At 41.4% G+C, this 22,099-nt stretch overlaps 1 protein-coding gene across 2 annotated transcripts; it reads right to left on the bottom strand.

The window, feature by feature from the left end:
- Positions 1–988: 988 nt before the first annotated feature.
- Positions 989–21,992, bottom strand: rbm6 (RNA binding motif protein 6). Of its 2 annotated transcripts, none has more exons than XM_086040222.1 (23): positions 21,865–21,992; positions 20,161–20,210; positions 15,248–16,688; positions 13,721–13,810; positions 13,546–13,615; positions 12,751–12,824; positions 9,924–9,998; positions 9,578–9,812; positions 9,333–9,490; positions 9,144–9,247; positions 8,980–9,049; positions 8,849–8,906; positions 8,689–8,741; positions 8,513–8,612; positions 6,385–6,482; positions 4,665–4,967; positions 4,436–4,585; positions 4,294–4,359; positions 3,909–4,142; positions 3,759–3,833; positions 2,255–2,358; positions 1,333–1,384; positions 989–1,243 (listed from the first exon to the last, which is right to left on the bottom strand). In XM_086040222.1, the coding sequence occupies exons 2-23, from the start codon at positions 20,205–20,207 to the stop codon at positions 1,148–1,150; spliced, it is 3,753 nt and encodes a 1,250-aa protein (XP_085896348.1). In that variant the 5' UTR covers positions 20,208–20,210; positions 21,865–21,992; the 3' UTR covers positions 989–1,147. The 2 variants fall into 2 exon arrangements, with proteins under 2 accessions (XP_085896348.1, XP_085896347.1); XM_086040221.1 differs by having other exon boundaries at positions 9,578–9,845.
- Between the last annotated feature and the right edge of the window lie 107 nt (positions 21,993–22,099).

Genomic DNA, 22,099 nt, shown 5'->3' on the forward strand with positions numbered 1-22,099 from the left:
TGAGATGTCATTGTGCCTGGCACATATTCGAGACCACGTAACAGATGCATCAAAGCAGCCCCGTAACGTGACAGAACCTCCTCCATTTGACACTGATGCTCTTTTCTATATCGGTTCACATTGGGCCGACTATACTAATACAGCGGACAACTTGAATATTTGCATTTAACCTACCCAATTCAGAGAACCTAGCCTCTGTGCTATTCACTGAAACCACAACTAATTTGCAATATTTTTTCCAATTCAGCGCACACTTTTTTTTTTAAAAGAAAAAAGTATGGTGCTTATAATGAGCATCAATTATTCACTGCTTGTCACTATTTGTGGTCTGACCCACCTGCTATCCCCTGCAAATCGTGGAGGTCCACTTTGCTTTGTTATGCACCACAAGGTCAGAGGCTCAGTTACTTACGTACTTACTGATTTTCATTGAATTGTTTTGATATTGGTATTTTGCACAAATATTTTTGAAATTATTACTTTACTGCAGCATTAGTGATAGCAATCAAGTAACTAATGTGATGCAGTGCTTAATGATTTGTACATATTTCAACTAAATTGTCGTGAAAATCAGAGGTGGGCATTTTAGTAAAAATTTGCAGTTTATCGCCCTACCGCCTATAGCCGGGGTACCCTTTCGCCATCCGTCTATCTGCTTTTTTGTCATTTTATTGTACTTTTATTGCAACTTTTAGGAAAATTGCCCACGAATTCAGGCATTTTCGACCGCAACAATCATAAAAAATGCCCGCGAAATCCTGAAGGGAGTGATTTAGTCCGGCCCTCAGTCTCGTAACATAGGGAAAACGTCACTTCCTCTCACCTGTTCCCTCACTCAAATCTGTCCCCAAAGCAACCACTCAATAGATGGACTGGTCTGTCACAAATGTTCTGATAGTGTTTTTTTTTTTTTTTTTTTTTTATGTAGAAAAAAAATGCATATAATACTACATCCATACACAAAAAAATAGGAAAGGAAATAAAAAAGTTGAAGCTTTAAAACAAACTTTAACCGTGAGTCTGTGTGGGTTTTTTCTAATTACAAGTTCAAGAAACATAGCCACATGAACACAATGTTTTTTAGCGGCATGTGTCCACAATGTGTGACGGACAGACGCGAGGGGGCGAGAGAGGGTCTCGGGTGAGGTCACTCCAGTTCCTTAAAGCGTGCAAACATGGCCTTGCGCACTGCTTGTTTGTAGGTGGCGTGGTCCCAAGCGACATGCTCTTTCTTTTGGCGTCTCTGTGGAAATGGATTAAAAATGAGTGTAAACAAGGAGAAATAGTGCGGGAAATTAAAGTAATGGCGGAGAAATAAGGCAGCACACTTACGGGTGGAGGTTCTGAGCCCAAACCAGGTCTGTCACTGACTTTATTTGTCTCCCTAAGGGCAAAAAAAAAAAAAAAATGAGATGCTTTCTTTTTTTTAATATACACACTATAATTCAAAACAGTGTCATAACTCTTTTTTCACTGTTAGCCATTTTCAAAGGAGGGTTCCCATTATTGGCAGCTGGTTTCAACCTTTTTGACTGCTCTTTCAAGATCCACAGAATATTGTGTTCTCTAACAATAGAAGCTCCAAACCTACCAAACGAATGACTAGACTTAAAAGGATTCTCGATACATGTGTACAACTTGATTCAAGGATGTAACGATTTTAAATTGTTACAATTCAATTTCATTCACAGGGATCACGATTTGATTCGATATGGTACGGCTGTAAGCTTTTGCCATGTTTATTAATATGCAACAACATGTAAAAGCTCTCCAAAGACCAAACCATCTATCAAACTAAGTTAATTAAATTCAGAGAAACAACAAATCATCTGCGTCAAACAAATTAATCAATTTATGGTGTACATCTCTCATAAATGACAATTTGATACATATCTCCATATACATGGGGTGCGACACCATTCAAGGATGCAACAATTTGATTCTGCTCTTCAAATCAAAACCTGTTTTCCAATTCAAATCTTTTTTTTTGTTATAACCGTAGTTTCTAGATCGTTCTTGAATACCAGTAATCATCAGTCGAACATGGGTTGTTTCACTAAAAACATCGGTTATTGTTAAAAGCACGTCCGAAGAGTGTTTTAAAAAAACTATTTTCCATTTCACTGATGAGGGCACGACATAGTCCATTGTATAAAACAATTATAGTGATTAAGTGGTAGGGAATGAGAGAACGTTTTCCAAACAGTCACTAATGAACAACCTAATGAAGGTTGAAGGTTGCGTTGAGCCGTACCTGGATCCGCCAGCCCATGTGTTATGATGCTGTGGCGGCTGTTGGTGGTGATGGTGTTTTCTCCTTTTTTGGTCTGGTGACCTGACAACTTCCCTGGTGCTCAGCTGCATGGGGAACGTTTAGGAGACATTAACAACAGCCTTATCTGGTCGTTAGCCAATCGAAGGCATGCATTGAAAAACAACCATTCCCAGTCACACTGAGGGATGGTTACCAAGCCCCAATACTAACGGTATCGTTTATCGCGGGGCCATGTTTCAAAACGTACCCACCTACCCCAGTAGGCGAAATTCGCTCAGTATTTACACCTCTGTTAAGCTTTACAAACCCCATCACAGGGTACACACCCTTCTAAATGCTTGTTACAATTCATAAATGTAAGTTTTTAAATGCAAAATGAAGAATAAATACCGACATGCTGATTATAGGCTGTATTCACAAATTATAGTTAGCGTGTGTTCAAATATGTAATTTGGTTATTCAGAGTGCACCAAAAAATGAGTGCCAATGCGCGTTCTAGGCGCTCCAACTCGATGCGCGCCAGACAGTCCAGATGGAATCAGTTCAATCACGAGCTGGTGATTGGTTTAGAACAGGGGTCAACTACTTTTTGGGAAGCGAGAGCTACTTCTTGGGTGCTTATTAGTGCCAATTTTATCCACTGTGAAATAATGAAATAGCTCAAATTACCTAATATTAGCAAGTTATTATTAATAATATGAATTTTTGTGAAGATACTGATCGTGTTATTGATTTCTCACAATAATTAGGAAACAAAAATACCATGCGCAACACTTCATATTCATATATCTCTGCCAGTGTTTTTAAATTATCACTTTGACAACATTGCTGGAAAAACACGATGTCCTATCACTGATGAGCTATTTTTAGAACAGCCCTGTGGGCAACTCATGTGGTCCTCAAAAGGCACCACGTTGGTGACCCCGTGTTTAGAACATCAGGCTGCGTTTGGAAATTGAGAGGGGAGTGCGCTCTGCCTTTCCGAACACACACGCTCTCAGAGGCACGTGTGTTAAAGTGAATTTCCGAACGTGCCCCTCATGTTGATAGTTTCGGCTTTTGTAAAACAAATTTCCCCTCAAATAAAATCAACATTTCTTGAGTGGTCCAATTTAAATGGAAGTAAAATAACAAGAAAGCCTGCAAAATAGCGAGATAAAACTGCAATAGTTGTAAGTTATGGTCACTAATGAAAACCTGCGATAGAGTGAAGCCGGAATACCTGAACTGCAAAGTAGAGGGGAAGCACTGGATACACACACAATAAAGCAGTGTTAATTCAAATATTTGTGTTGGTGATTTTTTCAACAAACTCGTACCGTTAAAGTACCGGATTGCTAAGCAGTAGTAGTATTGTTAAAATCTGAACGATATCCATCCCTCGTCACATTCTCACTGATGGAGAAATTAGAGTAACATGAAAACTGAAGTATGCACTGAGCGAATTTCCAAATTCCACAAGCCCCTGCTTCACTTCACTCACTTCTTTTTCCTGGTTCTCCAACGCCTCCAGCTCTTTCTTGGACTTCTTGATCTTTAAATGGATCTCCATGTTTTGCTGAGAGTACAAACGAGCGTTAAAAGAAGACTACACCGGGGACAGTGTTAGCAGTGCTAACAGGCAGTGCTGTACTTTGTGCAGGTCCGACAGCTGCTGGTGGCGGATGAGCGCATCCTTATTGGGGAACTGTCTCCTGCACAGTAAGCAGGCCATCTTCTTCCAGTCCGTCAGCTTGTCCTCTCGGTCGTTGGACGGCGCTTTGCTGACCTGGCCACTGCGTGCCACCTCCTCCTTGTCCTCCTCCACCTCCTCGTCGCTTCCGGCTGCGTAGTCTGACGCCAGCATGCCCAAGGAGCCCATTGGTCGCTGACGACACGCAACACAACACGATTCATCGACAAAATAATCGACAGGTTAATGGATTGTCAAATTTACATTAGCTGCAGCCCTTTCTATAACTGAGTATGTAATGTGAATCCCGTGATGAACGGGGTCAGTCAACCTCTAACGTCCTTACCTTTGGCTTTTCATCTTTTTTAGCTGGAGCAATAGGCTTCTTGAAGAGATCCTCACTGCCCGAATTCTGTGTGGGCGTACAACTACATGAATGACTTGAAAATAACGAGACGTAATGCTCGGCGGATGCGCGTTCTCCTGACCTTCCTCTCAAACACTGCAAACCCTGCATCAGCAGACTTGGATTGCTTCCTGTCATCGTCCATGCCTCCTCTCAGCAACGGCGATGGGGAACGCACGCACTCCTTTTGCCGGTTCTGTATCTTGGCCCAGCGCTCCATATCCTTCATGATCTGAACAAGAACAAACATGAATCAAGTCACTCATTCTTTTATACATATACATTTTTAAAGCATTGATTTTATAATCAACCTTGACAGCAGCAAGACTTCTTGGTTTCTCGTCCTTTCTTGGCGAGTCGTCATCGTCTTTCTTCTCAGGAGACGGAGTTTCCTGGTTGTCGGCAGAAACGGGCGGTTGCGTGGTGGGCAGTGGAGGCTCTGAGGGTTTCTTCATGTCCAGAGGAGCGTCAGCCGCCGGGTTGGAGAGAATGGCTTGATCCTCAGCTGTCATGATCACCGGCTGGTGCCCCTGGTTGCCACCTGGTACGGGGACATATGCTTCTGTTGCCGTGTCCCAGTACAGGTACTCTTGGTTCTGAGCATTGTAGAAGTACTGCAGACAAACAAAGAAGTTAGGGTATGATATGCGGTTGTGAGATTTGATTGATACCAGTATCTGTATCAATGCAGATACTGTAGGTTTGCACTCATCCTCGTGAACATACGCCAATAATACAACACCTACAGCAGGCAGGTGGAACAATGTCAGATGTGTAGAGATACGTTAAGTTAAACACGGTTCACAACACCAAAGCTGACTACAACTTATGTCCTGCTAAATGGGCAAAAAACTCCACGGGCAAATTATTGAAGGAAAAAAAATATACACATCCGCCAACGCTGAACTGCGATAGGCGGGGTTGACTGTACTTGGTATCGGCAAGTACTCAAATGTAAGTAGGCTACTCATACACAAAAACATTAGTGCAGCTCTACCAGGGCTGGGCCGATAATTCGATCAATCAATATGTATCGCGATTGACATGGCAGCGGGCTTCCACCTCCAAACAGGAAGAGGAAGTGTTTAAACCAATGAAGATGAAGCAATTAAACCCATGAAGAAGACGTTAACTCAACAGAGTATGCTCGCGGGCCTGGCGGCCATGTGCTACGCTCGCGTCCAGCGAGCGACCGCCGTAACTTCGCTCAAATAAATGACCACTCGACCCAGTACAACTCTTACAATTCAATTATATTATGCACGATAACCCTATTAAACACCCACGGATGGAGCCGTGGTGTACAAGTTGAGGAGTTCTTGTCTTTGACATGCTAGCAGTAGTTAGCTTTATCCGACACCGGCATCGCACTCAAGGTAAAATCAAGCAAGTAAAATATGAATGGAATATGGCAATAATGAGTCCGCTAAAAAGACAAAAGTAGACCTAAGACGGTTGGTCAACGATAATGCATGCACTGCATGAGAGTATTCGTTCACTTACATTGGATGAACATTGAATGAAGGCTAATTAATATATGCGTGTCAACAACTGCTTTGGGGTAGACCTAATGCAAATAAGCATTTACAATGCACTGGTGGAGGACAAACTGCACATTACACTACATAACGATGTACACAAAAGCAGTTAAGTGTTACTTAAAGAAAAGGTTTCAAACAAAATCAATAATTATCAATATTGACCGATATGAAATACTTAGATTGTGACAGTTTTTCAAAAATACCTCTCAGCCCTAAGCACATTATCTTTAAAGTTTATCTAATCTTTATATCAACCAGTTTATTTCACTCTTGCATAGTTACATTGGACTCTTATTAAAGACTAAGTATTATGTTAAAATAAAATCACCTAAATGTATTTTTCTTCGGGTCATTATTTTCAGTAGTTTAAAAAAAGAAAAAAAAATTCAATATATATCGATTTTGACCAATATGAAACACTTATATCGTGATATACTTTTCAGTCATATCGCCCAGCTCTAATCTCTACCATGTTGTCTTGCATACTCACTCTCGAGCCAGGGTCATAGTACAGGGTGGTCTCAGGGTCATAGTAGAAACCTGATGTGGCATCGTACAAGTAACTAGACGTATCTTGCGTCTCTGCATCTGAGGGGATCATGACAAAGACATTTTTTTTCAGTGATGAACAAGCATAACCTTTTGTACAAAATTCTACTCAATTATTTCAGCAACACTCTGCTGTACAGTAAACAGAATTGAATATGGGAATACAAAATGCTTGAATTACATTACACCTCAAGTCATGTTTTTGTGTTAACCAGTTACTTGCAAATTAAATTCATTTTTGGATCATATTACACTGGTTTACAAAGTTTTTTTTTTTAATTTTTTTTTTTAAATCAGAGATGCCAGTAAACCTTTCTAGGTGATTTTTTTTGCGTTGATTCTGAATCTACCTTCAAGTTCGCTCTACACTTCAGGTTTTCATAAAATAACTTTTTTTTCAAGATTTTATAAAATGAATAAAATGTTTTTTTATTTTATAAAGTTCCTTTCTTTTCATAATGGCCTTTTTATGTCCTAATGCAGTTATTCAACACAATGACTTGGTCTGTTAATCAAGTCACATGAGGCGGACGGAACCAGTTACGTCATCGACTGGACCACGGACAGAATGGCTGCGGATGAGAAGTCTCGATTGTGGTCACCAGTGTAAGCATTTGGTCGCGACGACGCTGGAGTGTTATGTGAACTTCCGGAAACCACCTTCTGGGCTTCCATATCTTGAAGTTTGAGCGCACACACATACAGACATGATAGTGTGCGGCTACTTGAGCACAACAACAAATGAAAACGCATCTGTGAAAAGTGGTCAAGCGGTCAAGTATGAAGAGGATGAATTTGGCCGTATGTTTCAAACCAAAAGACGGACAAAAAGATGTTTAAAGATGAGACGTCGCCGAGTGGTAATGCCCGCTGGCGCTTGATGTGACATCACAAGTAGGCATTATCTTCCTTTTCCTACTGGTTGGCATGTGTGATGTTATAACTGGAGATTGGGTAAACTAATGTTATACATGCATATTTGACTTATTTATCTGTCTATATGATATGTTCAGTGAGTAATTTAAGAAGTGCAGTCCATGTTTACATATCACGTTTCATAAAGTGAAGTGGCGTGTAGCAAGTGGTACAGAGCCACTGGATTATTGTTTATCAGTCTATATAAGAAATTGGGTGATAAAGAAGTGCAGTCAATGTTTACATCATCAGTCATGAAACAAAGTTATTATGTCGCAACTGGCAAAGCTACTCATTTGTTTACATTATTGTAATCTGCACTTGAGTTTGTGCCTTTACAGTAATGTATCATTATACTTATGTTTCCACCACACCTGTGTGACAGAATTATGTTGTCGTGGTGAACACTTACCAAACTGTACATCAAAATCTTTAGTAAGTGTATACCTCTAATTGTAGTAGTTAACTGTCTTTCATATTAATTAATGCTTCATTTGCCTTTCCCTCAGTATCCAATAATGTATAACAGATCTAATATTGTTTGTTGTAAGACTGATCAATAGTTGAAAAATATATTAAAAAGGACCTTGAAAAAAAAAAAAATCGTAACTCATATCGCAATCAAAATTTTGGGGAAAATAATTGCAATTAGATTACTTTCCATAATCGTTCAGGCCTAAGTTTGCAGCTAGGTCGCAAAGCGCCATAGACCATCACTAACCTACATTTCCGTTTATGATGGTCTCAACATGCGTTACCAGGTTATGTACAATGTGCAATAAATCGGTTTGCATAACGGTGTGGGAATATGTTGTCAAGTGGCACAAGAAATCACGCTCAGTTACCACCATACTGTTACTTTTTTACTGTTGTTGTTTATGTCTGGCTGTCTTAAACCCGGAAATACATTTTTCACCTATACTGTATGTGAAAGCCTCTGTGCTTTTGATGGGCTGTACTTTGCGACATCGCCATATCACACAACAGCAATTCATGTTTTGAATTGAGGCAAAAACAGTGGCAGAGACTTGCCACTCATGAAACGTTACAGCACCGTTTGGTAATTCCACACCTCTGTGCTAGCAACTGTATGTTGGCTGAACACTGTTTACACTGTTAGAAGCCAATTTTCAATGTGCTACAAATGTTCTTACCACTCGATTGATTGACGGTGGCTGCGGTATCGTCAGAAGCATGAGCTGCAGTCGCCTGGTAGGACGAGTCCACATCTTGACTGGCATTATAGTCAGCTCCCTATGAGATGAGGTGTTACAAGAAATCTACCGGTATCTTTTAGAGAATTGTAACATAAAGCAACTACTACACTTACCTGGCTAATGTCTGCCGACAGAGGTGGATTACTGCTGCCAGTGGGCAAACGGGCTAAATACAAAAGAGCACTATTTTAAGTGAATTCACGTTCGAGGCTACTGAGAATCACCTTGACGCAGGTAACAAGACAACTGTGTGAGTAAGTTAAGACGCCCCACCTTGCCTTCCAGGGGGTGGCTGCATGAAGGGTTGAGGTTGGGGATAAAACTGCTGCTGCTGTAACAACAGAGGAAACAATCACCTGACAGGTCTGATTATTTCCATTGCCAAAAATAAGAACACAACTGACCTCCATCGTGCTGCCAGCGGGATGACAGCCTGGAGTAAAGCTGTTTGGTTTATCAAACTCTCTTCTGAAACTACAACAAGGCAGATAACAAATGAGGTGAAAACCCATTTAGCATAAGAAATAGTGGATGGTGATGAATCACAAAATATGACCCGATGACTCACCTCTGGTTCTTTAGGGGTTTTGCAACCTCCGCATACACTCTTACTCCGTCAATATAAAGGGGATTGGGCTTGGTGACGAGTAGGTCCACCAAGCGTGTCACTTGCTACAAAACAAAAGAAGACTTGCTACACACATTGTAGATTAAACATGAGGCCATACGTAATGTATGCCTATTTTACATAAGGCACCTCATGGGAATCCATGTCAACAAAGCAAAAGCACTTTGCTCCGGGTGTCTTGGCCTTGATCAGACGAACGTTTCTCTCATCCAGATAAGCAAATGGATCCAAGGCTTTGAGAATGGCCTCTACTGTTGTGGTGGGCTTTATATTTTTTATGATCATGGCTGTTTGGGGATGCAAGGAGAATGCAATTATTACACTGAATAAGAGACTATTACAATGCTTTACAGCTGGGAGACAAGTGCACATACTTTTACTGTCCTTAAACACTGATATGGACTGATGGTAATTGTGATGAGGGGTATTTTGGTTGCCCCAAGACTCTGCTTGCGTCTCGCTTTCCTGCTGCTGAAACTGTTGGTCCACCTGCTGCTGCCAGGCCTCTGGGGTAAGGTCAGAGTTGCGCTGCCAGTGGGTGGAAGGCAGCGGCTCCGCGGGGCCTTTAGGCGAGGACCCGTTTGGGCCGGACTCAAATTCTTCTGACGGCTGATTGGGTGGAGGCAAGGTGCAATGGGATTTCTTGTTCACAAAAATAAAAGAATCACCATCTATAATCTAGCTATTGTAAATGACAAATTCCACTTTTACGGTACTTACATTAACACTTTCTTCACTGTCATCTGGATGAGAGTAGCTAATGGAAACTGTTCTAGTGCCAACCTTGAGGGAACCCTGCAACAAGAGCACACAAACGCAATCAAAATGAGCCTTTAAAAGGGTCGATAATGCCTAAAATAAGACCAGTGACACCCAAAAAGCACTGTGTAAGGGGCACCTAAAGTGGTACACTGATCCAAGAACCAGTACGTACCAATCTTTGAAACGACAATAAGCCCCCCTCGCGTAAACTACGGTATTGTGGTTGCTACTAGCGAAGGTTGCATGTATTGATTGTCGTCGTGTTAAACGAACCCCAAACTGTTTTAGTCAAATGAGCAATCTTGACATGATATGCCAGACAACTGAGACAATGCCAACACAGCCCTCAAGCTGCCCTCTTCATATTGCACATTTCATCTGATCATCAGTCTAAAACCTCAAAGGCAGACTCTCATCATAGAGAGACCAAAGATTCAAAGACAGAAACTGGAAGTTTGTTCCGCATATTCAGCATGGTGATCAGCTCTACCAATAATTCATCCGACTCCCACTTGAGCATTCAGGCCACACGATACTACCAAAATGCCATTTCCAAAGCCCTGCTAAACTCTCAGGAATACATGCATACTTTGAAAAAAATAACCTAACATTTCACAAGTTTCCAGATAAATTTAAAAAACTAGGGCCAGTACACAACATTCAAAGGATGAATTTATACATAGAAAGCCACACCATATCGTACAGTCTATTGTCTGAAGTTAACATTTGGATCTTGAATTAAAATGACACTACAAATTAAGCTCTCTTTTTTTTTGTGCTGAACACAAGGACAAAATAAAAAGGTTGGAAAAATGGCAGCACCAAATAATCAGGAATTAGTCAATCCATTCATGTGGTTCCCCCACTTGTCTTCGATAGGACAGCATGTCCCAGCCAGCGCATTCCATGTGACACCATGTTCAATTGACTGAAAAGAAGCTGAACAACAAAAGAGGCCAAGTTCCACAGAGTTTGACCATTTCCATCAGAAATTACAAATCCGGTGAGAAATAATGAAAAGATTACACAAAAGCGAATCAGAAACTGAACACAAGAGAAACAAGAGTCACCAGCCACTTCTGGGAATATTTCACATTTGACCAGATTTTTTTTGTGTGTGTGTGTGTATATGGGAGTGTGCGTGTGTGTGTGTGTGTAATCTATGTACACCATCAATGCCTGATATTTAAGATTTGGATGGTAATCCCTTAAAAAAACGCCGAGAGATTTCACCCTGAAACACACGTTTGCAAAATCACTTCAGGAAAACACCTGTGAGAACCACGGACACAAGAAAAATAAATAGCTATTTTAAGATCATTTTTCAAAGAGGTTCATCGCCAAGTCTCAAGGCCTCATCATGAACATTCAAAAAGATCCATTATGAAAAACCCAAAGCATCATTGAACCAGCTTGTGGTTCCACAATGTTTTACCGTTCCTAAAACTAGTCATCTTAGGTCAGAACATTTTCCAAATATCCTCTACTGAAACATCATTCCCACATACAAGAGTTTAATTGCATGGACAATAAGTGTGCTTCTCAATTGTTCAAACAAGGGACAACTGTCAACAGAGGCCGCACCACAGCAAAGACATTAAGGATTGATGCTAAAATGATGATAGTCGAGTTGACGTTAATTAATCAATGTCATTGATATTTTTTTTTTCAACTGTCAAACCACTGTGTGTGCTTTCACCGAACAGGCTCACTCACTCACTTTTCTTATTGTCCTCATTTGCAACTGTAGGGCGATGGGAAAGAGAAAAAGCTTGCCATGTCTCTGCAGACATAACTAGTTGTTGGCAACATTAAACGTCCATTTTCACAATCAAGAGGTGAATGACCAACCACTGCTTGTCTCTATAGTTTGTCTGTCTTTCCATTTGTTACAGGAGGGCGTTTGGTGAATTCGCTGACAGCTAGCATTAGCAGATGCTTTCTCAGATTGGCATTCGTAGCACTTGTGCTCAATATATTTGAGAATATACACTCATATTTTGCATGTGACCATGCTACCGGTCTAATTTTTACCAAAATTGTTCCACACACTTGAGGCATCACCGCTAGTTTGTAGTGCCCACTAACTTCCTGCTCACATCAGGTAAGAGTTCATGTCGTTATTGCCCCAAAATTGATTCACTGTTGACTTTAAGTTAAAATTGTCATTGCGCAGTCGTAAAGTCAATATGTCAACAAGTTTGTTCAACCACTAAAACACTGAGTTTCTTTTATTCTGACCCGTTAAGAATTTTGCGGCTTAGCAGAGTCCTCAATTACATGAGCTAAATAGTAACTTTATAGAGGCCCTAGCAGTAATGCTTCACCTTGCTAGGGACCATAACTTTGGGAAAATAGGGTCGGCATTCATAACAGTCAGCATTATAACAAATATTTAGGCATAAGACCATTCCTGGCACGTTGCACCAGGTGAAGGCCCCCGGGCACGACCTAGGACAAGGTGGAGAGACTTTGTTTTGGGATTACCCCAGAAGCTAGACAAAGTGGCTGGGGACAAGGAAGTCTGGGCTTCCGGGCTAAAGCTGCTGTGCCCACAACCAAACCCCGAAGAAAATTGATGAATGGATGGATGGATTTTTGGAATAAAAATGTTCTCTGACATTTGTTGGGGTTTAGAGAAAAACAATGACGATTTCCTCAATCTCTTTGGTCCAAGACCTAGTAAAGCATGCCCCACTCCCTCCCCAATCTACTAATTGCCCTCTCGACCCCTCGTAATCCTGTTGGGAGAGGCGGCCTTGGTCGAGTGACGAGGATAGGCCACCTTGTTGGACTCCATGAAGCGGACTGCATCCTCGAGGTTTAAAAACTCCACATAGGCCGTATCGTAGCTGTAACCTGGGGACAGCATTTGAAATACAGATGGGTTTTTGTTAGTCAGTTCCAGTAACCACAGTAAGCCCGCTATAACACATGACAGCAGTGCGTTAACATATCGAAATGAATGAACAATCCTCTGCAAGGGAACTTTAGATATCCGCTAAAATACTCTACCTTTCTCTGGAACACTGCATGTTTATGGGTTTTATGCTAGTCCGTCTTCTGACAAGAGTCTTTGGTAGGAAAAGCTTTGATTAAAGCCTTACCACCTTCAAAAGAGATATTCCAATAGCGGTGACCACATGTGTGGCGTTTACCATGGCTACAGAGAAATGTGGTATTTGGGATAATTTCTTTTTCTAACATATGGGCAAACCACAGAAAATATCCCTAAACAGTATTGAGTATGCCGACAAAAACAATCGAATCAAAGGTCTGACACAAGGACCTACATAAATGTCTTTGAAGGACACACACACACACACACGAATCACTCCCACTCAAGTTTGACAGTGAGTTCTGCAATTGCTGGCAATGGCCCAACATCCCCAGACATGGCAAATGATGCAATAATGGGCTTTACAGACCCCCCGCCCCGCAAGGATCACACAGGCCAAAGACAACGAAAGCAACCAGGAAGAATAAATAAGGACTCGTGCGAACGTCGTAAGAGCGTAAAATCGAGGGACATTTGAGCGATCGAGTGCCCCAAACAGATCCACGGGTTCACAGTCTTTACCTGGGACAACGTTTTTAATCTTCATCCCCGGTTGTGACACCCCATCTGGCATTGTAAAGGCACCAAGAATCTGTAACCACAAACATAAGGAAAAATGCTCTAGCACCTCACCACAGGTGGTTTCCAGTATGGTAAAAATCAATAAATAAAAAAATGGATGAGTGTGTTTGAGTACCTGCTCCATCGTAGCAGTCTTTGGAATGCCAATTATGGATACTGTTGTGGACACTTTGCCCTCCACTGACGCGCTCCTGTAATCCTGATCCTTTTTATAGAAATGTCCAACAAAATACGTTATGACCAAAATACAAGCATGAGGGATGAGAAAAATTGATCTAGAATTCTGACGAGTGTGGAACTGATAGTTGATGAGTCGTCTATTCATTTTAATTAGGGATGTTCAGATCAGGTTTTATGACACCGATACAGATACCGATCATGCATGAGTGAGATCGGCCGATACCGATTCCGATCACATGGAATATCTGTATATTTTTCCATTTATTTATAGTGACTGCTATTATGCAATATTATCTGAAAAAAATCCAGCCATATTATTGCCGTAATTTTGACAAAAATCTATATACATTTTCAAAAGCATGAAGAAATACAAAACCGTTGCTGGCACAATACAACAATTACTCAGTCACAAAGATAACTGAAAAACTTAAATTTACCAGCTTTTAGTAACACAGTTTTTAACAGATCAAAATAATCAGCAGTCTCAAAAGACTTAATCATGCAAAAAGGCAAATAAATAACATGCCACCTAAACATTGCATGGTTCAGAATATAATCAAAGTAGAAAAAATAGTCACATGCAGGCTTCACTTGAATAAACTATTCAATGAGTTCCTAAATTGAAACGACTCAGGAACTTTGTCTTGTGCATAGACAAACTATCTTGTGCATTTGTCAATGAGAAAAAAGTCACTGTTAATCTTTTTGTGAATTATAAAATGATATAGTGGGTCTGTTGCCCACAAGTGACCTACAATGCAATAGAATTGGAACAATGCAAAGAAGTGGCAATAATGCCACTTGTACTGTGATGTGTCCGCCTTGACTTTATTCAATGCAGTGAGCCTCGTAAACTCACCTTCGTCTCCCAATTGCTTGTTCTTCAAATGTCGGATTAAGTTTGTTGTGTTGAAACTTTTGGGCATGCTCCCCGCGCAAGGTACATTTTCATGGCATATACAGTATTACAAGACTCCACACACACAGCAGACAATGCTATGTTCACACCAACTGCGGTGGTCGGAATATTCCATTAAAGCCTTTTATTGCCGATCAAAACATCTGATCACCCGCAGCTCATGCGTAGCAGCCTTGTGTTGTGTCCCTTCCCTCTGCTCACAGCGGAGGCGCGGCTGAGCTAAGGAGCCTTTCTGGCGGCGCGTTTCAATTGGAGTCAATGTAGCTCGCGCGGGAGGGCGCTGTTGTGTGCAGGGCGGCGCAAATGATGCTTTTGGACGGAGGGACGTCGTCGCATGTTTAAAAAAAAAAAAAAATCGACTTTTTTGCCATTTCGTCTCGCGGCAGCCAAGCATGAGCTGCGGGTGATCGGATGTTTTGATCGGCAATAAACAGCGTTTATCGAATATTCCCATCACGTAATTTTTCGCGAAAATCGGCCGGTCATGATCGGTGCCCCATCGATCGGAGCATCCCTAATTTTAATGAATAAAAACAGACTTACCTTAGAACCAGATGCACTGAATTGTGGATGCACGGCTGGTTTGGACTCCTCAATTAGAGATGTTGCCTGAAGATCCCTCTGTTTGTACTCAAACATCCTTCCAGAAGCAGTCCTGTAATCGATGTCTCTGTAGTCCTGATCCTTGCTTTGAAAATCTTCCAGTTCTGCCATCTTACCCCTAGTCTGTCCTTCACTGCGTGTAATATCTTCAAGTCCTGTAAAACTATCATTTTGCTCCACGATTTCATGGGTTGGCTGGTTCTTGTGGTACTTTTCACCAAGTTTTGATCTATTCTGAATCTGTTCTGAATCTCTTTCTGCGAGCCAGTGATTACTCTCATTTCCTCTTACTGGAGTGGCAGGAGTTCTTTCTTGTGGAGAGTTTCTACCAAGCGGAGGGCGATCCATTTCAGTGAAGTGATCACCGCATTGGAAGCGGGCATCTTGCCCTGGAAAGTCAATAGGCAGTCTATCCCTCTCAACAAATGCTGGTGGATCTCGACTGGTCGCCTCTCTCCTAAAACCTGCTGGGTAAGTGGGATCAGAAGTACCTTCAACTGCTTCGCCTGAGAGATGGCGTTTATCATTTTGTCGGCTCTTCCATTCCTCTGCAAGTGTCATCTCTTCGCTGCTCCTATAGTCCATGAGGGGGTTACCACTCGATTCTGGACCCTTACTACTTCTGGGCTGGTCTTCTGGTCCCTTGAAGTCGGATCTTTGTGACCCGTTGGCACCGGCAGGCACGCCAGCTCTCGCCCTGTCCATTGGAGGGGCATCATTTCCAAATCTTAAAGGAGAGCGCTCCCTGCCTTGAAATTCAGACGGTGCACCAGGGCGATTTCTGAAATCCATATCCGACTCAAATCCACCTCTTGGATTAAAAGGCGGTCCTCCTCTTCTATCTATATCCATCATCCTCCTTTCATGAGGAGGCATGTCCATGTTAAAGCGGCTGTTATCATCAATGCCCATTGACGGCCGCATGTCATTGTTCTGCATTGTTCTGTCCATGGGAAACCCTCTCCTCCCATCCATGTTGGGATTATTGAGGTGAGGCATATCACGAAACATGTCCCTGTCCCTCATGTCCGTATATCTGTTGTTTTGTCCCCATGTTGGCCCATCTCTGCCTCCCATATCAAATCCGGAGAACCCCGGTGAATTCATCAAATTGTCTCTTAAATTACCATCAAACGGGACTCGGAATTTTAAATCTGGATCTGGGCCAGATCTGAAATATCTATCCTGACCTCTACCATGCATTTCACGTGGACTCATGCCCTGTCCCCATATTGGTGGACCTTCCATTCTTCTCATGTTCATCGGTGGTAGATCCATAGGACCCATATGGCCCATGGGTCCCATATTCATCCCATCTCTAGCCCAGACATCAGGCATCGGATGATCTCTTCCACCATACATTTCTTGCCGGTGATTACCTCTGTAATAAAGTTGATCAGTATTAATTGGGCAACTGCAACAATCTCTGGCTGGATTTACAGGTCAAAATGTCCAAATCCGATGTAATGCAATGTAATGCTTTTTTTGCGGGTGGGGGGTTGTTTTGGGGGGGGTCTCGGTGGGGGGTACATTCTCTGCAAATATTTTAGTGGATATACCTCTAAATACCTCCAACGTAGTATGTTTAGACCATGCTTAACTGTCTGTCTTTCGTTAAGATTTATAGTGGTTGTTTTTAATGTGCTCATTTGTGTTATTTCAGCAGAGAAGGTGGCATATTTCAATCGAGATACTCCATACGTTAATGCTGCATTTACATTTGCAACTATCTAAACATCACACGTTTGTTCATATTTGGAAGACTCATTCTGCGGAAATGCTTATTTTGCCACATGAGAGAACATCAACAAAATCCGATTACTAAAAGGGGTGCATCATTCAACTCTAATACGGAGGTCCTCGGTTTCTGAAAGTAATGGCATAATGGGTTTTGACTGGTGCACAATTAGATAATACTCCGTAAGAATATGTTGTGAAGCAGCACAAAAAGGTACACTTAGTTACGAACAGGGTTGGGCATTGAGAATCCAGTGGAAACGGGATTAACATCCCTAGAATCATTCCGATTATAAAATGTTGGTGGTAAATTTCAATGCCTAGTTTCCTACGTAGAAGAAGCTGCCGAACACAAATGCAGAAAGACCAAGAGGAAATAGGTGTGCACGGCACGCAGACTTTCCCCGCCATTGGGGCAGCCATCCGGCAGCCCGGCTGGGGTCTGGCAGGCGGTGAAGGTCGGTTGGCGGAGTTGCGCTCTTTCCCCGCCGCCCGACAGTCTGGATGTGCGCCAGGTCCATGCCGCAGATCTCCCCAGCTGCGGGGCCTGCTGGGACCCCATGTTTATGTATTTATATATTTGGCACTTTGGTTTTCTCTTAAAACTGCCTCATGTCCCGCTTGTCCCGCTGGCTGTATGGCTGTCTGTGATGTACATGCAGAGTAGTGGTAATCGGAGTCATTCATGACATAAACAGACTCATTGTGGGTAATGCAGTGTCTTTCACAAAGAAGTCAAGCCAACTGCAGCAACAAGTGCTCATGCTTAGCATAACAGTAACACGCCTCCAACATAGTGAGAAGGCCACCTTCAAGTTTTGTGAAGATACTGTTGGGCAAAGGTTTGCTTTTGTGACGTTTTCAAGGTCTTTTTTCACGATGGGGGCTTCAAATGATCGCAGACCTTGGAAGTACTCGGCTGCCGCCGGCTCTATGTTTGTACTATCTTAATCAATGCCTGCGTTAAATTGCGATTTAATGCATTTTTTTAGGTAGTATTACGTTAATGTGAGTGTGCAATAGCAATATAACGTATAATACAACTTGAACGAAGTGATGCCTGTGAACTAAAACAAGCAGGCGTTTTTTAACATCCTGTAAAGTTGTCATTGACAGTACGAGGATTCCAACGATGTGCTAAAAAACTATATATGTTCCTCCTAATCTTTAATGATTTTATTCATTTATTTTCACTGATTTAACTGATTTCAATACCTTCTACATTAAAGAAAGCTTTGGTGCCCAAAAAGAGTAAAATATTAACAAGTATTTTTGTTTTTATAGGTATGTTCATAGTATTAAGTGCAACTCTTCATATTGTATAGTTTTTGGTTCCATTTTAAAATGGACTAAACATTTACAACAAAAAAATGTAAGGCCACAGTATGGCCTACAATTTACATCAAGTAGCACCATTATTTATATATATTTCAGGAATCTTGGTACAAGCTGTAAAATGTAATACAAGTTGAGTGTACTACCATTTTAATTGCCGCTGTCGAAGATGCAACACTAACATATATAGTTTTGTCCTGACAGATATGTCTAATCAAAAATGTTGGTTCTGATCTTCTCCATCTATGGTTTATCACTTCAAGGACCAGGTCGTCTGGGCTAGAGACATCCTTGGTCACAAGGACTTCTACCCCTGTCAGATGTCCCTCAAAGCCACATTCCATTCCACTAGACAACGTTATGCGTGCACTTAGGCGAAGGCCTGTTGGTATTCGTTGGTGATTGGTATTAATTGAATACTTTGGTGGGGAAAGTAAAAGTGTAAAAATCATAATGGGAATATTTCTGATTGTATTATTTAAATGTGAAAAGGTAAATATTTCCTGTTAAAAGGGTCAGAAAGTATCATATTCATTCTCTCAGATTCTTTTCATTCAAAATGTGCACTTTCATGTAAAAATGCTGCTCTATTTAACAAAAACAAAAGTCCCTTTGCAAAGCTGGATTAAATAAATTTGAGACCTATTACTTTGTAGATCTCAAAACTCAGTATTCTGGGGTACAAAATAGTAAAAACATAAGCAAATAACATCGCTGATAGATACTGTAAGTATTTATAATTTTGACATTGATCGCTTCGTTCATGGCTGACGTCACCCGTTAGCATCTTCCGGTATTCGAGCGTCTGCTAAATTGCTAATTTAGACGTTGCCTTATTTTATGTATAGATACGTATTCATTGTAATACATGTTTTCTGTACATAGCTGCTGTCTCTCCGTAGGAAACGCGATTTTAGCCACACTTCTGTGAGAAGTCTACTGAACACCTAAGCACTTATCTTTGGGTATTTCCTGACTCGCATTTAGCATGCATAGCAACTCTGCGTTCGCCTGCTTGGTGAAAGCACACATTTTTAGTGGGGTAGTTTATTTCTTACCACGGAGGAGAGGATCAGGATCACGCAGCTCCTTGCTGCTGCTGCACACGGACTTATATAAAATATAAATAAAGTCCGCGCTGCTGCGGAGCAAACAAGGTAACTTAGCAGCTAGCTCTGCCAAGCAGCCGCAAAATACATGGCTTTCGGGAGTATGAGTGACAGTGGGAACATGACATGGACGCAACGCTTATTTTTTTCTTTTTACGCCAGCGGCACTTTGGCGCTCAGTAGTGCGACCGGTCCACAGTAGCATGCCGCTGATTGATGAGCGTGGGGGATAACAGTCCTTTGGAAAAAATGCAGGTTTGACAATGTTGAAATCGCGTTGTCTGTGATCGCGATTTTGGTCCCAAAATGATAAATCATTCAGCCTTGACATTCTTTAAGTCTAGAACTCCCCCCACTCCATTTTGAGCATTGAAGACTTTTTTTTAGGTGTGCTTTGGCTAATTATTGCTTGTTGTTGTTTTTCATGGGATCAATAAAGGCATTCTTATCTTATCTTATCTTATACTTTATTTCATTGTTATTGTAATTTTGTTTTTTCCCCCTTCATTTTCAAATAAACATTCATTCATTCATAAGCCAAGGACCCCTTTGCTTCAGTGTCACATAAGACTCCATAATACAGAGCAGTCAGGCACCATGCTCAAAATTACAAAAGCAAAACCTAAGTAACTGCCCACATTTGTGAAAAATACCAAAGAGCAATTTATTTACCTAAATGGAGGTCTTCCCCTCGGTCCTTGCCCTGGTCCATCCCACATTTTCTAGAGAGAGTATCAGGACAAAAATGTAAATATAGATGGATCTGAATCTGACATGCAAGTTCAGTCCATTTGCAAATTCTATTTTCACCTATTTTCACAAATCTTCCTGTAAAATAATGAAAACTATCAGATAAAATTTTTTTTTTATTTGTGCCTATGTGTGTTTCTGTCACACTCAAAGACGCAACCCAAACTCCCTGCTCCTTCTAGGGCAGGGGTGTCAAACTAATTTTTGTCGCGGGCCACATCATAGTTTTGGTGTCCCTCTGAGGGAACCCATACGACTGTGAACCCATATAAATGTATGATCAACTTATATTAACAAATATACACAGCAATACGATGGATGACTATTTTTGAAATCACAAGCCAGTAAATAGTTTATTCAACTATTTTTCAATTCATTTTAAAGGAGGGATTGGTAACAAATGCTTGCAATATCTCATATGTAGTGTAAAAAGTGATAACAATTTGAAAAAAAAAACCATGTCATGTCAACACATGATTTGCATTCGTGGGCCACTTAAAATTACGTCACGGGCCGGATGTGGCCCCCGGGCCTTGAGTTTGACACCTGTGTTCTAGGGCTTTGATATTCTAGAAGCTAACCTAATGTGACAGCTGCAGACATGACAGCAAAAGGCAGTGTGATGGAAGATTCCAGTCGAGGTCTAACAGGCAGGTGAGGTGCCTTGTGGTGTTGATGTGGTGGATTGCTAACAATGGTGGAAGTTCACAACTGATCAGCTGGCAATGACTAGCTGCTTACTTTCAGGTATAATAAAAGTGCCCGACTAAAGAAATCGGCTTGTTTACAAAACATTTATAGTGAACCTCCGATTATTGGATTATTGTAGGGTGTATGATCCAAACCCTCAATAGGTGAAAATCTGCAAGCTAGACAAACTATAACAAAACATTTTTTAACATAGATATTGCCCTTTTTTAAACATATTGTAAATGTACTTTACTTAAAACTGTAAAACTGGAGTAAAACTGGTATTTGTCAAGGTAGCAAAAGGGCAACATGTTTAAATCACATAACCAATATGCCATTTAATCGTAAAAGTAACGTATAATGAATTCGAAATAATATTGGCAATAATAGTGTTTTGGCATAAAAATGTGTGGTATATTAATGAGTAAGAAAACTACTGGATGATGGGGGGCGTCCATTACTTGCCAATGCTAATTTTTGCTATTCGACCTGCGGGGTTTCACAAAAATTACAAGTGGACATTACTATAAATGTGAGTGTCGTGTTCCAGTGAGGCTGGAGTTCTGAAGTCTGCTCATGTCAATCAATGACTGCCTGCGTGCTTTGCTAGGAGTGGGCCAAAAAAGGAAAGGCCCGCTAACGGTGGATAAGGCTATCAACGCGTAAGTCAACGTAGTGAAACGCCACCAATTTGGACGTGATCGGAAAGCAATATGCGTGCTGTGTGCAACTATAAAATTGTAATCTATTGTCCGTCCAACTAACGTTTGTAAAAGCTAACAAGTCGCGAGGCGGCCAGTGTTAGCATTAGCTTGGCAGACATTCCGTTTAAAACGCTCAGTAGCTTGAACTACGCCGCTCACGTTTCTAAATGTAACAACTACCCAGAATATTTCTGCGTATATTGACTCATTTTTATTATGATTATGCACTCACCTCGGCCGCTCTGAAGGGTCGTCGTCAATGAACTCCGCACAGGGCTGACGGCAAACACGTACCGAGTCCGAGTCAACCTGCGACGGGTCACGTGACTGACAGACGTATCTGGAGACTTCCGGTAGTCGTATCTGAGAGACGTAGCTGGAGACTTCCGGTAATCGTATCTGAGCAACGACGAGTGGGGGGGGGGAGCCCTCTGGTTACATAATTTCTCGGTTATAAACAGCGTGCG

This window comes from Filicampus tigris, chromosome 9, assembly GCF_054856515.1.
Source record: "Filicampus tigris isolate MCC_2025a chromosome 9, RoL_Ftig_1.0, whole genome shotgun sequence".
In the NCBI taxonomy this organism is placed as follows: domain Eukaryota; kingdom Metazoa; phylum Chordata; class Actinopteri; order Syngnathiformes; family Syngnathidae; genus Filicampus; species Filicampus tigris.